This window comes from Acanthopagrus latus, chromosome 13 (genome assembly GCF_904848185.1).
Source record: "Acanthopagrus latus isolate v.2019 chromosome 13, fAcaLat1.1, whole genome shotgun sequence".
Lineage (NCBI taxonomy): Eukaryota > Metazoa > Chordata > Actinopteri > Spariformes > Sparidae > Acanthopagrus > Acanthopagrus latus.
Genome location: NC_051051.1, coordinates 16,344,486 through 16,361,037, shown reverse-complemented (window position 1 = coordinate 16,361,037; position 16,552 = coordinate 16,344,486). Strand labels below are relative to the sequence as shown.

The window sequence follows — 16,552 nt, the reverse complement described above, 5'->3', positions numbered from 1 at the left end:
GCCACCAAAGCAGGCATGTTAAGCCAAAACATGATCTTTTCCTAACACTTACCAAGTGTTTTTTTTTGTGTCTAAACCTAGAGCATAAGCATGGCATCCTCACAAGGTAAAATTCAAAACAGAACCTGAAGATTGAGGGCTTAAATGAGAAGTGTTGAATAAGAAAAACAGGCCAGCGTTTTAAGCAGATGAGTGTGAAGGACTGAAATTTTCTCTGACATGAAATGTTGGTGTATGGTTTGGCTTTAGAATCACTGACTGCCTAATTTCTCACCTCCCACTTTGTGACTTGTAATCGCTCACCTCAGATGAGTGTGCAGGCTTAATTTCATGTCCTTGCATACACAATTTATTCCCCACCTAGGGGAACTACCCTGCCCTTTGCTGTACTAAAGACTGCTTCCACCATGAGCCCCTTCACACAGCAGGAGGTGTCAGCCACGGGATAAATCACAGCTAAGGGGACTTTGGTTGAGGTAGGCAGGGTCATGTCCTGGGAACAAACATGCAGCGCCCCCCACCAACGCTAAAGGTCAAAGCCCAAAACGTGTTCCCAATGTTTTGGATGTGAACCACAGAGGATTATGGGCCGGTGGCACTGAACCCCTGCTTTCACTTCCCTGCTTCCGCAAGGACTGGCTTCCTGTCAAGTCTGATGCAAGGACTGAAATATTAAAGAAATGCAGTGTAATACACACTTCTTATGTAACGCAACTCCAGGCATATGCACAAACAGTTGTTTTGAGCACCATATCAGGACAACATTCTAATTTGACAAAAACTTGTCAACACCTGAAAAATTTCCCCCTGCGTCTGACACGGCGCCCTGACTCTGACCCAAATTCAGTGACAGCTAGGAATATTCAGGCTATTAAAATGCCGTTTTTGGCGCGCTACACAGCCCTGTCTGGAGAATAACAATGTTTGATTTGAGGAGGCAAGCCGGCACATTGCCTGAGGCTGCAATAAATAATTAGCAATAATGGGTGCACTCGGCGCGACACTGAGCTTTAGATTTAGGGCAGGGAGAAACATTAGCATCCTCGCATGGGATGGAAACCGGAAGATGGATTGTAACAGAGCAGCTGAAATATACATGACAAAAAAAAAAAAAGGCAAACAAAGCCCGCATGTCATGGAACCTATTTGCACAGCACGTCGCTTGTACAGTAATTTAGTATTCTGGGACGCTGGCTTTTAGGTATGACAGCTTTTGTGGTTTAAAGTACCCTTTATAAAGACAGAAACTCTGTCTGCTTATCAAACACCATGGCATCTTCATTTTCCAATTTTATGAAATATATAACCGCGTCTGTGAAGATGATGGCACATAAACAGATAACTGCAGGAGGCAATGTCAGGAAGGTAAATTGGGGAATGTCTAAATAAAGAATAAAACACTTGAGATAGGAATTCAAAGGAGCTTGAAGACTGCTTTTATATGCTTGATATTGCCAGAGCTGGTGAGCACATAACATGCCAAGAGGGAGGCAAAAATAGACAAGGGCTGCAAGTTACATTTCCACAGCTTTTGCGATAAGAACTGTCAGACTGAAGGAGGGGAGTCTGGACTCAGTGTTAAGTGCCTGATCTGTTTGAACGTTTTTAATGTGTTTCTGTGTGACAATGACCAAATGTTCTCTTAAAATCCTGCGAAGACACATGGCAAGACCTTCCTTTTTAAACTGGCCATTTAAAGTTAAGCCTTTAAGGGTCAGGTCAGAACAGCGGGTGAAAGGTTAAATTATGATAAGGCGTACGTAGCGATGATTGCTTTGTGTACAGAGGCAGAGAGTGAAAATATGGCAGTCAGGTGGTGGAGGTTTGACTTTTAAGTGTGAATTACATCCAAGATATGGGAGAGAGATGGTGGCTTCCAGTTTTAGTTGCCTAACCTTAACCATAACACAATTGCCATCAGCATGATCTTCCCTACCCTACCATACTTAACAAAAACGTTGATATGGAAGTCATCTCACAGGGCCTGACCACCTCTATCTACTACTACAATCTCCACAGTACTATGTCCGGGCGGGAGAACCGTCTGGCTGGGGAGAGAACTGGCCTCTTTGAATTTCCTGAAGCCCATCACAATAGTCTTGGGTGGCACAAAGCCCAGGACGCAGCGATAGTGCTGGGAAGGATTTGTTTTTGCATGTGAGGAGTCCTGGCATCTACAACTGCTTGCTTGTTTTGGTTTGTACCATCACAGACCAGGTTAGGGTAACTGTTTCCTGAATAGAGAGGGGTTTTGAAAAGGCTAAAACGCAGATAAGCAAAGGAGCTGAAACAGTTGGCCAAAGGCAGGCTTATACCCACGGTCTACATCCACTAAGTCAGACAAATCTCAGACTGTAATTGAAGGCAAGGGTTGGAATCGTCCACTGTTGACATTCGTGTTTGCCGATAGAGTTGCTGATCCCAGCTTTTTGTTGGATTTTGTGAAAGAACATCAACGACGGAAGATCTTCATTAAACAAAGTGAAGCCGACAAAAGTCTGAACCGGCTTGGCTGCTCACCCGGCACGGCGCTCCCGCCGAGGCAGATGAGACCGCGATTTGTTCCATCGCTGTTGTATGAAAACAGTGTTGCTCAATCACATAGCAAAAAGCAGACAAAGTGCTTACAACCAAAGAACTTTCCTCCCCCACCTCCCCATCCGCACACAAGTGCAATTTGCACCGACATACTGGCGCTATCACAGACAGGGGAACGCAAATACACACACACACACACACACACACACACACACACACACACATTCCCAGCAGGAGGTCCTCAGGGGGCCTCGATGTGACAGGCAGCTGTCACAGTCCCACGCTGATGCAGACAGCGTGTTTCACACAAGTACGCTTGAGTAAACACACTCTCAGGCTTTTGCTGCTGCTGCACGAGTCTTCAGCTTCATCGTTTTATACAACAAACTCTCTTTCTCAAACACACACACACACACACACACACACTCTTTCTGACGCTGTTTACATCCTGATGATTGAGGTGGTTATTTCCCAGGCATAATGTATTAAAGCGGGACCGTAATTCATCTATGCTTTTATCTAATTTGGAGCTGGACCTTTGTGCCCACAACTCCTGCCTATTTATCCAACATCAATATCGGTATTGGAGGGCCGGAACAGCTTCAACTGGCCTGAGTATAAGTTACAGAGGTAGTGCGGTAATTCTTTGCCTTTATAATGTCTACACACCCTCAGGCATGACAAAGAAGTCAGCCGCCTCTATAGAATAAATGACATGGAAATTTAAACGCATAAAATTCGTGAGGACGGTCAGGTGCGGTTGTTTTTCCTTTGTCTACTTTTCTGCCTTCCCAATCTCTGCTTCTTTATTCCTCAAGGCTGGCCGCCCATTTACAGACAGGACTGACCCGAGTCATGCTTGAGACAGACTAGTGTTGTCAGAATACACATATGCACAAGACCTGTTTACTTGATTTTTGCCATGCTTGGAACTTGGAAGTTAGAAAGTAATCCCAGTGTAATACCGAGCAAATAAAGCTTTAGGTTTATTTTTTGTCTTTCTTGCTAACTAACTCTGAGAAGCAACTTGGAGGCAAAGAGGCATCCAGAAAAGACAAGTTTTTGGAACTGTCACATGAACAAGGTCACCGTTAAAGCCGTGGATTACTTTTTGATATCTTTTTCTTTGCCTTCCCTTCCAACCTTAGCGCCAACTTAGTGCCGACTGAACAGAAACTGATGGAATAGTGTTTTTCTGAGTCATTTGACCCTGAAGTGAATGCTGATTGTCCATGTTCACATTAAAGACAAAAGACAGATGTAAGTGGGTTTTTTCTGCAATGTGGAAGGGTTTATAACTGATGTAGAATTTGTAATCCTGAAAGGAAAGGTCAGATGAAAAAAAAAATATTTCCACTTTCTCCTTTTATACCGTGTCTTGTGTTATTTCTACAGCTTAAATGTTACATTTTTAACCCAACAACCTATCCCATTTGTTCCAGATTGCCCTTCCCCTTGTCTGCAAAAAGATATTCTATTGCTTGAGCATGCTTATTTCATAGTTCAGTAATGCAGAGTCTTAAAATGCCATATCCTTGATACCAGCAGAGGACTACATATAAAAAGATCCTGAACACGAAAATGGTAAAACATAAGCTGATTCCATGTAGTGTGGATGAACGTGGGATAGACTTTCTCACACCCTTTGTTTATATCTGCCCAAACCTCCGCTACAGGGGACTGTTTAACTAATGGACATTAATCCATTGTCCTCTGCAAATGTGTGTCACCGACTAAAAGGGTTATTTCATCTCTTTCTATTGCCCCTGCCTACGCATATGTGGAGTGACTGAGAGGCAAGAACAAGATGAAGTCTTATAATGATGTCAACCTTTAAAGCATCAAGGCCCTTTCAGGGATAGAAATGTATGGTTAAAGAGTCAAAACACACGGACACAACACTTTCTTTAAACACACACACACACACACACACACACACACACACACACACACACACACACACACACACACACACACACACACACACACACACCCCAGTTAAAACCCCTCCTTGTTGAGTTCGCTAAACTGTTCCTGAAACTCATCATTTACACTCCCTATCATTTTGGTCGTTGTGACATTGTAAGGAGAAGCCGCCTGACAGCTGATCCCTCAGACACCGGTGAAACACTGCTACTCCTTTCCTCAATTACATGTTTGTCTTCCAGGAACGCCAATAAAAAAGTTCAAATTGCAATACATAGCGGTAGTAGTGAAGAAAAGATACTTTCCCTTCCATGATGAAAGGTCTACTTTTGTGGCGTTGGTATTTTTCAGCGTCACAGCACACAAAGACAGCGTCCCATTTGATCAAATAATAACACAAAATATACTACAAAAATGATATCATGACCATGCAGCTTGGTGCAAGGGCGTGTCTGCTGAAGACAACACTGTACATGACAATAGTTGAATAATCAGTAAATTACTGCAGCACTGTTATACTCCTGGAATCTATTTTCTAGTGTGTGTGATATTTGGGGCTTAATCCGCTGAAGTTCCTTTTCACTGTATATTTTAGGCATTCAAGAACGTTTTGTACTAAATTAAAGATCCCTTGCATTAATGGAGCTTTATCTTTGTAGTAATGGAAGCTTCACCAGAAGAGCTAAAGCATGACTCGAGTGCAGCTGTGGAATATCAAAAAAAATAAATAAATAAACCTCCAAGCAGTTTCCAGAGGTACTTTAATGCTAACTGACTATCCCCTATTCCTAATTTGCCAGAACGCACCAGTGTTATTGGGGCTAGACTCTCTCTCTCTCCCTCTCTCTCACATCACACACACACACACACACACACACACACACACACACACACACACACACACACACACACACACACACACACACACACACACACACACACACACACACACACACACATGCAAAGATGGGATGAAATGGAATACTTACTGGATGGGCCGACTGTGATGGAGGGATGCAGAAATGGGTGAAAAAGTAAAGAAAAAAAAGAACGATGAATGAGAATGAGATGATGAGCTCAAGATGGACAGTGATACTGGATGGAAACACTTGAACAAAACGGATTTTAACGTGGGAGCAGCGCAGCCACTCAGGCCTATTCAAAATTACTGGGAACTGGGAATGAAAAATGAAGACATTCCGCTGGAAATTTTTGCAAAAGCGCTAATATAATTTGTGTTGCGTAATTTGTCTTGCACCAACACATACTCTGTCTGTTTGTTACTGTGTGCATGTGCGTTTAGTATGAGAGCATACGTGTGCTGACACATGTCATAAGTGTCGGTACAGACTGGAGGGCACACTCACAGAATCAGCTGTTACAGAGTTAAACTCTAAATATTCTCTTTTATCATCACAGATGACAGATTTCTCATCCGAGTGCCTCTCTTCAAGGGACTGACTTTATTCCAATGCAATTTCAACACTTTTTGATCTCTCTCTCCAGAGGGATGACGAGATGAGGCTTGAAAGGAACTTAAAATCCATTTTTCACTTTCTCTCTCTTATAGTTTCAGTTAACAGCATGTCACCAATGGCATAATATGGGGAGATATAATCCACATTGTCTGTCTATTTATTCACAACTTCTTCTGACTTCTTATGGGCATTATTTCTTTATGGATGTCGATGATAACATTCAACATGTTTTTGTAGAGAAAACTTACTCGATTGTGAATCGTTCACAAAAGTAACCAAATTGAATTCATCAAAAGAAAGACAACTGAATGACAGGGTGCTAGTAGGTGGTTGGTTCTGTAATGCATAATAGCAAAACTAGCCATCTGTGCAAATAATTTAGTCATGTATTCAGTGATGAAAAATCTAATTTCCTGCCAGTGTAGAATTGCCTCCACTGAAGTTCAACTCATTTAACTACTAACTGAACTAAAGCAGCGTGAGTTGGTGGCAGATTTCTGTCCTCATATTATTGTGGAAATGACACTTTCTTTGAGAAATCTACCAACACATTTGAAGTAAGTAACAAAGACACATTATCTGGTTTTCCACATCCACATTGTTCGTGGTTCAAATTAAATGTAACAATTGCCAAGAACAATTGTTTTTGTGATTTACACATTTTGAAAATCAAAATTCACTTGAATTCACTCTGAACACATTATGCACTGTGACTATGCGGCCAGCTGGCACTGCCAGTAACTATAGCTTGTGTCTCAGTTACTTAAGCAGCGAACTGAAATGAAACTGGAAATTGCCATGGATGAAATTTGACCAAAATACTACTGATGCATGCACCTGCCATGCTGTTTTTTTTTGTGATTGATTGATGAAGAGTAGTCCATGTCTTACCGTGCACTTGGAGGGTGCCCGAAGCTTCGGCTTTGCCCACACTGTTCTCTGACACGCAGGTGTAAGTGCCCTCGTCCTCACCTCGCACCTGGGTCAGGCGCAGGCTGTTGTCACTGCGGATCTCAAATCTGGGAAAAACATCATCACACAAGATTTAGCTCAAAAAGCAATGCATCGCTTCTCTCCAGTCGTCTGTGAATTCAGTGTTTAAATGCAAACTGTGAGGTTACCTAGTTTATTAAACCTTTGTAAATTGCATCTAAGTGTCAGACACTGTAGAACACGGCTGTTTTCCTTACCATCTGAAAAGCTGTAATACAGGTGGCAAAATTCTGTTGTGATTTGTGTCTCAGTTTATTGTCTGTATTTCAACAGATGTGAGGAGAAAACTACAAGGTATTCTAGAGGGAAAAGTGTCTACAATCAAGTTTTTGAACAAGCAGCTGATGTGTTCATTATGCACGTGGAGACGAAGTGAGTTGTCCTGTAATGCTTCAGGCAACGGACAAAACAAATCCATCAGAGTCTCTCTGTGTAGATCTGAATCCTGCTGACAGGGAGCATTTAACTTTATTTCCCTTGAGGAATCATTCAAGTTTCATCCAGTCGATTAACAAAGCGTTTGAGAGAGTGAGTGCAGGACTATATACAGTATGCTATCACTGGCATAGTGGCACTCACAAAAAAATCTCACCAGTCCATCTTTCAGTCTTTTCGCATTTTGCCTATCTTAGCACTGAATAAAGCTCACACGTGAAAGTGAACATGCAGACGTTTGTTCTGCAATTTGAAGCCGCTTCGATGACGACACTTCTTGTCACCAGAAATGTCATATGTTGCTTAGGAACACAGCAGACGATGCTGGTTTGATGATCCTGCACTTCTAACAGTAGGCCGTTTCAGTCGTACCTGCCCCGGGGCAACTCTCCCTCCTCTCTCCGCCAGCGGACAGTCGGAGTTGGGTCTCCATGCACCTCGCAGAAGAAGTCCACCGTATCGTCTGCCAACACCACCTGGTTCACCGGCTGTTTGGTGAACACTGGCCTCTCTGGAATAGGAATATAGAGGAAATTAAAAATGCTTGTGCTGCTACTCTCTAATTGCAGAGAGAGACTGTTCGCATTTGTCAGGGGAGTAGACTAATTTGGGATAGCTCATCCAACTACAGACCTGTACAATTAGCAAATTTAGCGACTAGCAACTCAAAAGAAAATTCATCAAGAGCTGTTTTGTTGACCGTTTTAGACATCTTACAATCAAATTAAATGTGAGGATTTGCTTTTCTATTCTTTTCTATTCAGCTTTCTATGTCAATTATGGCAGTAAATGAGTCTTTGGCTTTAGGACTGTTGGTTGGACAAAAGGAGCAATCTCAAGACATTACTTTGGGCTCTGGGAAATTGTGAGCATTTTTTTTCCATACTTTGACAATTTATAGACAAAATTCATTTCTGACATATGAAAGTAATTGGCAGTTTTAATAATAATAAAGTAATCATTAGTAACAGCCCTAATTAAGAATAAAACATTCATCTTCAGATAAAAATGTTGCATCTGAGGGAAGTTGGAATGGGGTCAATAGCCAATTTTTAGCACGTGTGTCCATATTTAAAAAACCTTTGTCGACCCGCTAAACACCGGTATAACCAGAGTCTGCCTGTAAATGATAAGTATGAAGACCAAAGAAAACCAGAGAGAGAGAGGAGGACTAAGAGGAGCAGGAGGTGAAGGGTTGGGTGGGTTAAGCATGGTGTGGAAACCTGTGTGGGAAAGCTGAAGGCCACTGCAATGCACCAGAGCTCACTTTGAGTGGAATATTTGATCCAAGCCTCAACTGAGCCTGAGAGATTTCTTATCAAGGTTTACCAGGATTAAAAGAAAAGTCCAGCATCAATACCGGAACACGTGATGATGAATCTTCACAAACATGTTATTACTAATTCATCAGGAATTAGACTCAACTTAACTGCAAACAGTTACTACCAAGGGCATTAATGTGAAAACTAAAACCAAGCCACCACAACTGAACCTTAATATTCAGAAATAAGAGGGAACATTTTGCATTATCATTAATACAGTTAGAGGCCTGACACAGGTGAATAACAACATCTGGTTACACATGTGGAAGAATGAGAAAAGATGAATATGCACTGTAAGCTCTAATCAAGATCGGCTGTGGTGATAGCAGAGAAATCAGTGCAGATGTGGCCTGACTATAATCATGCAAATTTCACAGATGGCAGTAATATTAGATATAAGGGGAAGTGATGGGACGTGTATTTTCAGGAAGCATAAATTGATAAATGAGGTGTTACAAACTGGGTTAAGGTTTAATGTTGCACTACAATGCGCAGAAGGAGCAGCATCTGGGTCGGGGTGGTGGTAGTGAGGAGGAGGAGGAGGAGGAGGAGGAGGAGGAGGGGGAGGGGCGGGTGCTGAAAAGAAAATATCAATCTTCTATGTGTTTCCTGGGATCAATACACACTTTGAGAACGCTTAGGCTGCTGCTTTGCTGAGAGCGCGGCAAAGAATCAGAGAGAAGGAAAGAGGAGAGGGGTCAGGAGAGCAAAAGCAGAGGGCAGCTCGAAGGGAAACATTCATCTTCTCCAACAACATCAGCAGAGAAACGAAAGCAACCCAAGAGAAAATAAAATCGGTTTACTATATAACCTCAACCAAGATTATTTGAAGATATAGATCTTTGCATCTGATATAATTGTTGTACAGTTAAAAAACAACAATTATTGCACTTGGATTAATTATATTATAATTAATCAGATTGCTGTAACTCCTGTGTGATTAATTTCCCATGCCGTATTTTCAAGTTGACCATTTTTTTAATGAGATGCAGTAATAATGACTCACCAAACACCACGAGTTCAGCAGGATCGCTGTCTTTTTCTCCGACCATGTTTGTTCCAACACACACATACATGCCAGCATCGCTTTTTCTGGTGTTGGATATCATTAGCTTGCCTCCTCGGATCTGAAAATGAGAGGCAAAGGGAGGAGAAGAGGGGACGGAAGGGAGGAAGAGGCACAGAGGGAATTGAAAAGGTGAGAGTAGGAGGGGAATGGTGAGAAAGATGAGGAGGAGCAGGGGGAGAAGGGTTGGTGGTTGCGGAGGGGGAAAGAAAAAAGACAAATGGAAAATGATTGGAAAGTGGATATTGAGGCATGTTCGTCAAGAGGGCAGCCACTCGGTCATTTTCAGAGTGTCATAACATTTGGCTCCACTGCTAGTTCTTATACTCTTTGACAATAGGTCTAGCTCCAGCTGCATTGAGTGACGCTGGTAAATAGTGTGCATGTTACATGCATACTTCCAAAGAGCAGGTTTACATTCTTGGTTTTACAGTGTTCTGAAGTTTGTGTAGCCACTCATTTCTCAAAGGGGGTGTTCTGGGGGAACTTTTCAATTGTCACCAATGATAGAACTGGATTGTTTCTTAATCAGCGGTTTCTCATCGGTAATCAAAATTCCACATTATTGATCTGTCAGTGGATGACAAAAAAAGGAAAGCATGGCAGATCACTTGAAAAATGAAGCAGACTAGCGTGTGTGAATACCAAAAAGCCCAGCACTAATAGTGTGCAAATAATGTATTATTATTCATACAAACAATAAACTGCACAAAATAAAAATCTGAATTTGTTTGAAATTCAAATCACCTTTATAAAATGTCATGAAACCTTTAGGCTAAACACGGCCCATATTGCAATAATAATTTCTATAGAAAAGAAGCAGCCAACTCACAGTGATCCTCTCATCCCGATCATTAACACGGATGTTGTTTCTCTTCCAAGAGATGGTGGGTTCCGGATGACCTCTTGGGGGGATGCACTCCATGACAGCCGGCTCACCTGCTGCTACCACCACATCACTAGGTGTTTGACGGAAGTCATCTCTCAGAACTGCGGAAAAGAGGAACGGTGGTGATGTATTGTAAGTCTGTGTACACTTCTTTGCTGATGATACTATTTTTTTATCTGCGGGTTCATGCAAGTTGTTCTGACAACTCTCTGCTGATGCTACTCTTATCAGATTCTGAATATAGGATGTTCACTCTGAACTGACATTTGGCCTTAAAAACATACAATATGAATGTGAAACAGGTGGAAAAAAACAGGTATAGATACATCCCTATGGTCTTCATTGACTCAGTGTCATGTGTTCAGAATAACATCACATCAATAATGAATGATCTAGCCAACAGACACACAGTAGATGAATTATTCAGTCTGACACACACACACACACACACACACACACACTCTGGCATACCCATGATTACAATGAACAACGTGGTCAGGATAAGAAGTCTCCACTCAAACACATACATGAGGTACATCAACGATATCAACTGCAGGAAGCCACTCTGAATAAATCTAGTTGATTCTTTTTGCTTTTTCCTGAAGTCTATTCATAAAACATTGGAGTTCTTATCTTCGAGTCAGCCTGCCTCCTTTACTCACACATTCATCCCTCTGCAGACAACCTACATTACCTGTTACCTGAAGGCATGGAGCTGCTTCTTTCTCATTTCAGTCTCTAGAGCTCTGTGACCTCTCAGATTACAGGTGTTGGGGATGGATTTGCAGTCTGGGGTGATGTACTGACAACCTCGTTCTACCAGGACGAGGCCACAGCCAAGCAGGCCTACAGGCTACACGTCTCCCTCAGCCATCAGGGAAATAAACGGGTTAAACCAATGACATGGCGCACCTAACTGGCTTGAATGTCCCTCTCCTATCTGATAGACGGATCCTCACAAAAACTGCTTTTCACGTCACAATCTCCCCTATTCTCTCTCCATTTCTGAACAAACTTTGTATTTTGAGCAGCAACTCAACTATCTGTCAAAATCATAAATTCTCTCCCCTCAAAATATTCTGCAAAGCTATCTTTGAAGCTATAAGTAGATGTAAGATTTTGAAGGACATCAAGGAGTTGGTGGATAATTAATTGATGCAAGAAGATACTGTGGCATGGCAGATTTGCATATATTATGGCAATCTCATTGATGATATCAATGAGTCATGTCGATATCATGACATTCGGCTCATCTGCAGGGCTGTTGAGACCGTCATAAAGTGGAGCAGAGAGAAATCAGTTACTTGACCTTAAAAATGACAAGTCATGTCAGGAACGGGTGCTCTAATTTACACTCATCACAGACTTTGGGACATCACTACTACATCATGAAAATTAGTAACCTTAGGACATTAAGTTGTGACATAACGTGTATATGTGTAAAGCCTGACATGCAGAATAAGACAAACTAATTGAGTACATCATCACCTTTCAATTCTTCAATAACTACTTATCTTCTAATTCCAGCAAACACATTTAGCATCTAAATTCTTAGGTTGAACTGAAATTTGCTTTCAGGAGCAACATTTACACAATCAAGATGATGGGTGGAAATTCCCTTATTATGTAAGTACGTTGAACCCTTTTCCAAGCACTCATATCATTTTTCTCAGTAAATCTACTTTTACTTCTGAATGACTAAAATGACAGCACAAGTAAGCACAAATTATGGCCTATATTTTGAGGTTATGGTCCAGTCCCGACTGAGGATGTTGTGTTTTTCAGCCATGTCCATTTGTTTGTTTGTTTGTGGGCTAGATGGTTGGGAGGATAACACAAGAACTCCTCAACAGATTGCCACGGCACTTGGATGGAGGATGGGTCTCGGCCCAGAATAAAGCCCAATAACTTTTGGTGACGATCCAGCTAAAGGAACAGATTCAGGACTTTCTTAAGATTACATGACAGAACATTTTTCAACAGTTTTGTTGTATTTATGAGTGAATATGACCTGATGCAGATAAAAAATAAAAAAAAATCCGGATCTAGCAGAGTTTTGCATGTTTTATTTGTTAGTGGATTAGGTTTGATTACATTCAGGGGGACCAATGGGCCTTGTTGGAGGTAAACACTCCGCTGAGTGCCATTCTAGTTAGTCATGTGTTTGATTCAGTGTGTTTTCCTTTTGAAGTGTGTCTTCCACGTCATTAAAAATTGTCCTGTTTATATTTGCCCTACGACTCAATAGGGAACAGAACAGTTTTCATTGCTCTGTTAGACATACTGCCATGCTCACTCACTTGTTATGTGAAGACTTGAGGACTATATAAGCAAACAGAGCAAAATATATGGTTTGTTATTCAAATGGAATATGAAAGTATAAAACGTATGGGTGCCCTGAGCCATCTTCCATTGGAATCAGTGGCGAAGAAGAAATATTTACCTCAGCCCATTCACATGATTTAATGTTCATGTAAAACAGCACCATGCATGTGTTATTTTTTTTTTGCCAGTAAATGTCTCCTCCAGGCAATGTGTCCACAAAATCAATTCTGATAGATTGTGGCGTATGTATAGTACACGCGTGGTCTTTTAGTGTATATTCTATTCATGCGTATATGTCTTTATGAGGTGTGTGGAAGTATGAGTCCACATTTGTTAGAAACAGCACCAATGTCGCTTGTAATGTCACAGGCCAGCAGGGAAGGGTCATTGCCTCATCTGATTAATGACACACCTCCCTTAATGACAGCACTGACAGGCCAACAAAGCCCCAGGACATTACCGTTATCATCACCATCCATATATCTGTGTCCATCCATCTATCTTTCCACGTGAACTCGCTTACACTCAGAATTCTCACGTTTCCTTATCTGTAATACCTGGGTTTGTGTGGAAAATGTATTGTATCTCAATGTCAGACTGAACGCCGTGAAGGCTCATTTCTCTTGTTGTCAAGATAGCGTGGCGTCCTCTTTGAATGAGCGTGGGTGTGTATGTGAGGAGATAAATCAGCCTGTTTTGTTTGTAATCAAGGTCATGAGAGACAGGCACATCAGTGTTTAAGGAGAAAGAAGGATATTTTTCATTTCCTCATTAGTTAACAGAGCCTGCGCTTGCCTTTACACCCTGATAAAATACAGGTCTCCACAATTCATTGTTGGCTCCTCGACAGCTATGTTTCTATGTATCTTTTATCTGTCTCTTCAAGAGATCAAATTGCCACTTATGGTTTTAGTCAGACCCATATTCTGATGGCCAATTACTTAGCAACAGAGCATTTGGGGCACTCCAAATCCCATCGGCCCCGCCAATCCCAGAATGATATTCCAAACCACTCCCCTGACCTTATCTGTACTGGTCCCCACATTTCTCCCAATCACTATTCATAGCAGATTACAAACCCCTGACTAAATTGTTCAGGAACCTGTCCCATCATGTAAAGCGAGGAGGGAAATAGGACAGTTCGCTGCACCCCAGGTCTGAATTACCATGCTGTGGGGTTAAAGGACTGCTGCGATGACCTGTCACACACCATTTTGAGATCACAGCTCCAGGGGCCCCTGATCTTTCCCATTCTGCCTTCCACAGATTTCAGTAGAAAGAGGGTGTCTAGAAGTTTATTAGGCACTGGCAATTACCCATGCGGCCCTTTGGGGCTCATATTAAGTGGGTGCACTTTGACCCTTTCTTTAAACCCCTTCAACAAAGCCAGAGTAATCCCCACCACTGTGCCTGAGCGGTGGGCTTTAATCAGAGCCCAGACCACAGTAACACACACATGCTACAAGATAAGGACCATAAGAACATATATTTGAAATCTAGATGTCTGATTGGAGCTGAAACCCTGAAAATTGGCAGTATATATATATATACATATATAATATATATATATATATATATATATATATATATATATATATATATATATATATATATATATATATATATATATATATACATACATATATATATACATATATATATACATATATAAATAAAACTTATATGTATACACATGCAGGTTTTTATATATACACTGTGCAACTACATGGAATTCTCTAAATTGCATACACAAAAAAACTACACAGAACTAGTTTATAAATAATAATCAAGTCACAGAATAAAATTGTAATGGTGGAGTGTTTTAGATGTTTAAGGAGTCGCAAAGCTAGAGGAAAGAAGCTGCTCTGTAGCCTGGTGGTATGGCAGCAGATACTTCTGTATCTTTTGCCACAAGGCAGCAGGGTGAACCAACTGTGGCTGAGGTGGGTTTTGTCCTTCAGTATCCTTTGGGCCCTGTGCAGAGGGGTGCACAGGGGATACTAAAAGACATTCCCTGACCTTCCTAAACATTTCTAAACAGACAGAAAGTCACTAAAAACTTTTATATCTTTCTGGCAAAAGATACATAAGTATTCACTGCTATACCACCAGACTATGAAGAAGCCTCTTTCATCAGGTTGAGACTGAACTCATCCTCAACACCACAGCATTAAAAAAAAATGTCTTCTCGTGTAGCACAAAGGGACAACAGCTTGCATTTTGTTGTTCAAACCTGCATTGAAAAATTAAGATTAAATGAACCTTTGAACCTTGCATATACCATGAGAGAGATCTCTGAGGCTTTTAGTCTCAGTCTGTGTCTGATTGTTGTCAGTCTGTATCTTTACACACTGACAAACACATTAATCATACAAAAACAAATGACGCCCATCTGCACACAACATTTATCAGCTTGTGATGTACATTGATGGATGTGCGAATTACGAATTACACTTAATCATTGTAAAAATTAAAAAAAATCGTGGGAGAAGCTTATCTCTTCTGTGCCCAACAAAGTGTGTTATTGTATGGAAGTAATATTTATTTGTGAGCACTAGACTTCTGTGATTTACCACATGTGCAAAGTATCAGGACCCTGCTGTATATCAGGGCATCATTTGAGCATTTAATTGGACATAAAAAACACCTTTGGGGCGAGCTCAGGCTCACTTTTAATTAAATGGCTTTATCGCTGTCATTAATGTTCCAAGGACTGCGCGTGTGTGACAGCACCCCCTCTAAAATAAATATTCAGATGGCAAAGAGAGAATGACGGATGGTCCCTTGGCTCTCAGAGCAGAGAGGGGGGAGGGAGGGGAATCAAGAAAAGCATCCTCAGGTTCAAGCTCTGTTGTTGGGGATTGAGCTGGCCATCCGTCCATCTCTCAGCTTAAATACTGTCATGCCATAAAGCAATCTGCACTGGAGTGAATGCACAGAAAAATGAGATGACTTTGCTCTGTCGCCCAAGTATTTACATCACTCTTATGCCTTCATCAAGCCTGCTTAGATGCTCACATCTTCTCTGTTGTCTCTATAGGTGTAGCCTGTTCCCCAAGGCAATATCTGTCCAGGGCCCTGGGCAACAGGGGCCCCCATCAGAAGCCATCTTCCATCAGCCACTCTCATTATCCAGAGTGGACCCCCTCCGATCCCTATCAACCATTACACCATGATGAAACAGCTCGTCCAGGATATTGGGGTGTGTGAGTGTGTTTGTGTGTGTGTGTTTTCAGTGGTGATGGGAGGGTTTGCAGAAGATGGTGGGCAGAGAGGGGGGGAGATGGCTCACAGTTGGGGACAGATGTCCACGCTGCTCCTAAGCTAAGCAACTTGCGCCTCCCTACCCCACCCAATACAAACACAGACACTTGTACAGATACACTGCACAGCAGCTGTAGCAGCAAATATACCAAAACACTGTCTGCATCCAATATGACCAGCTCAGTCCAATATACAGGCTGAGTGGAGATTGGAACTCCCCTGTGGTGCACCAACACACACACACACACACACACACACACACACACACACACACACGCGCACACATACACGCACGCACACACACACACACACACAC

At 41.7% G+C, this 16,552-nt stretch overlaps 1 protein-coding gene across 4 annotated transcripts in view; it reads right to left on the bottom strand.

Moving 5' to 3' along the window:
- Window positions 1-16,552, bottom strand: part of robo3 (roundabout, axon guidance receptor, homolog 3 (Drosophila)) — an 87,048-nt gene that overhangs the window by 38,262 nt on the left and 32,234 nt on the right. For 2 of the 4 annotated variants that reach the window (XM_037120350.1, XM_037120351.1), the window contains exons 3-7: window positions 10,591-10,748; window positions 9,699-9,819; window positions 7,743-7,881; window positions 6,834-6,961; window positions 5,454-5,465 (exon numbers count right to left, since the gene is read on the bottom strand). In XM_037120350.1, coding sequence (XP_036976245.1) covers window positions 5,454-5,465; window positions 6,834-6,961; window positions 7,743-7,881; window positions 9,699-9,819; window positions 10,591-10,748 — 558 coding nt within the window. The remainder of the gene's footprint in view (window positions 1-5,453; window positions 5,466-6,833; window positions 6,962-7,742; window positions 7,882-9,698; window positions 9,820-10,590; window positions 10,749-16,552) is intronic. The other 2 variants (XM_037120352.1, XM_037120353.1) reach the window with 1 other exon arrangement.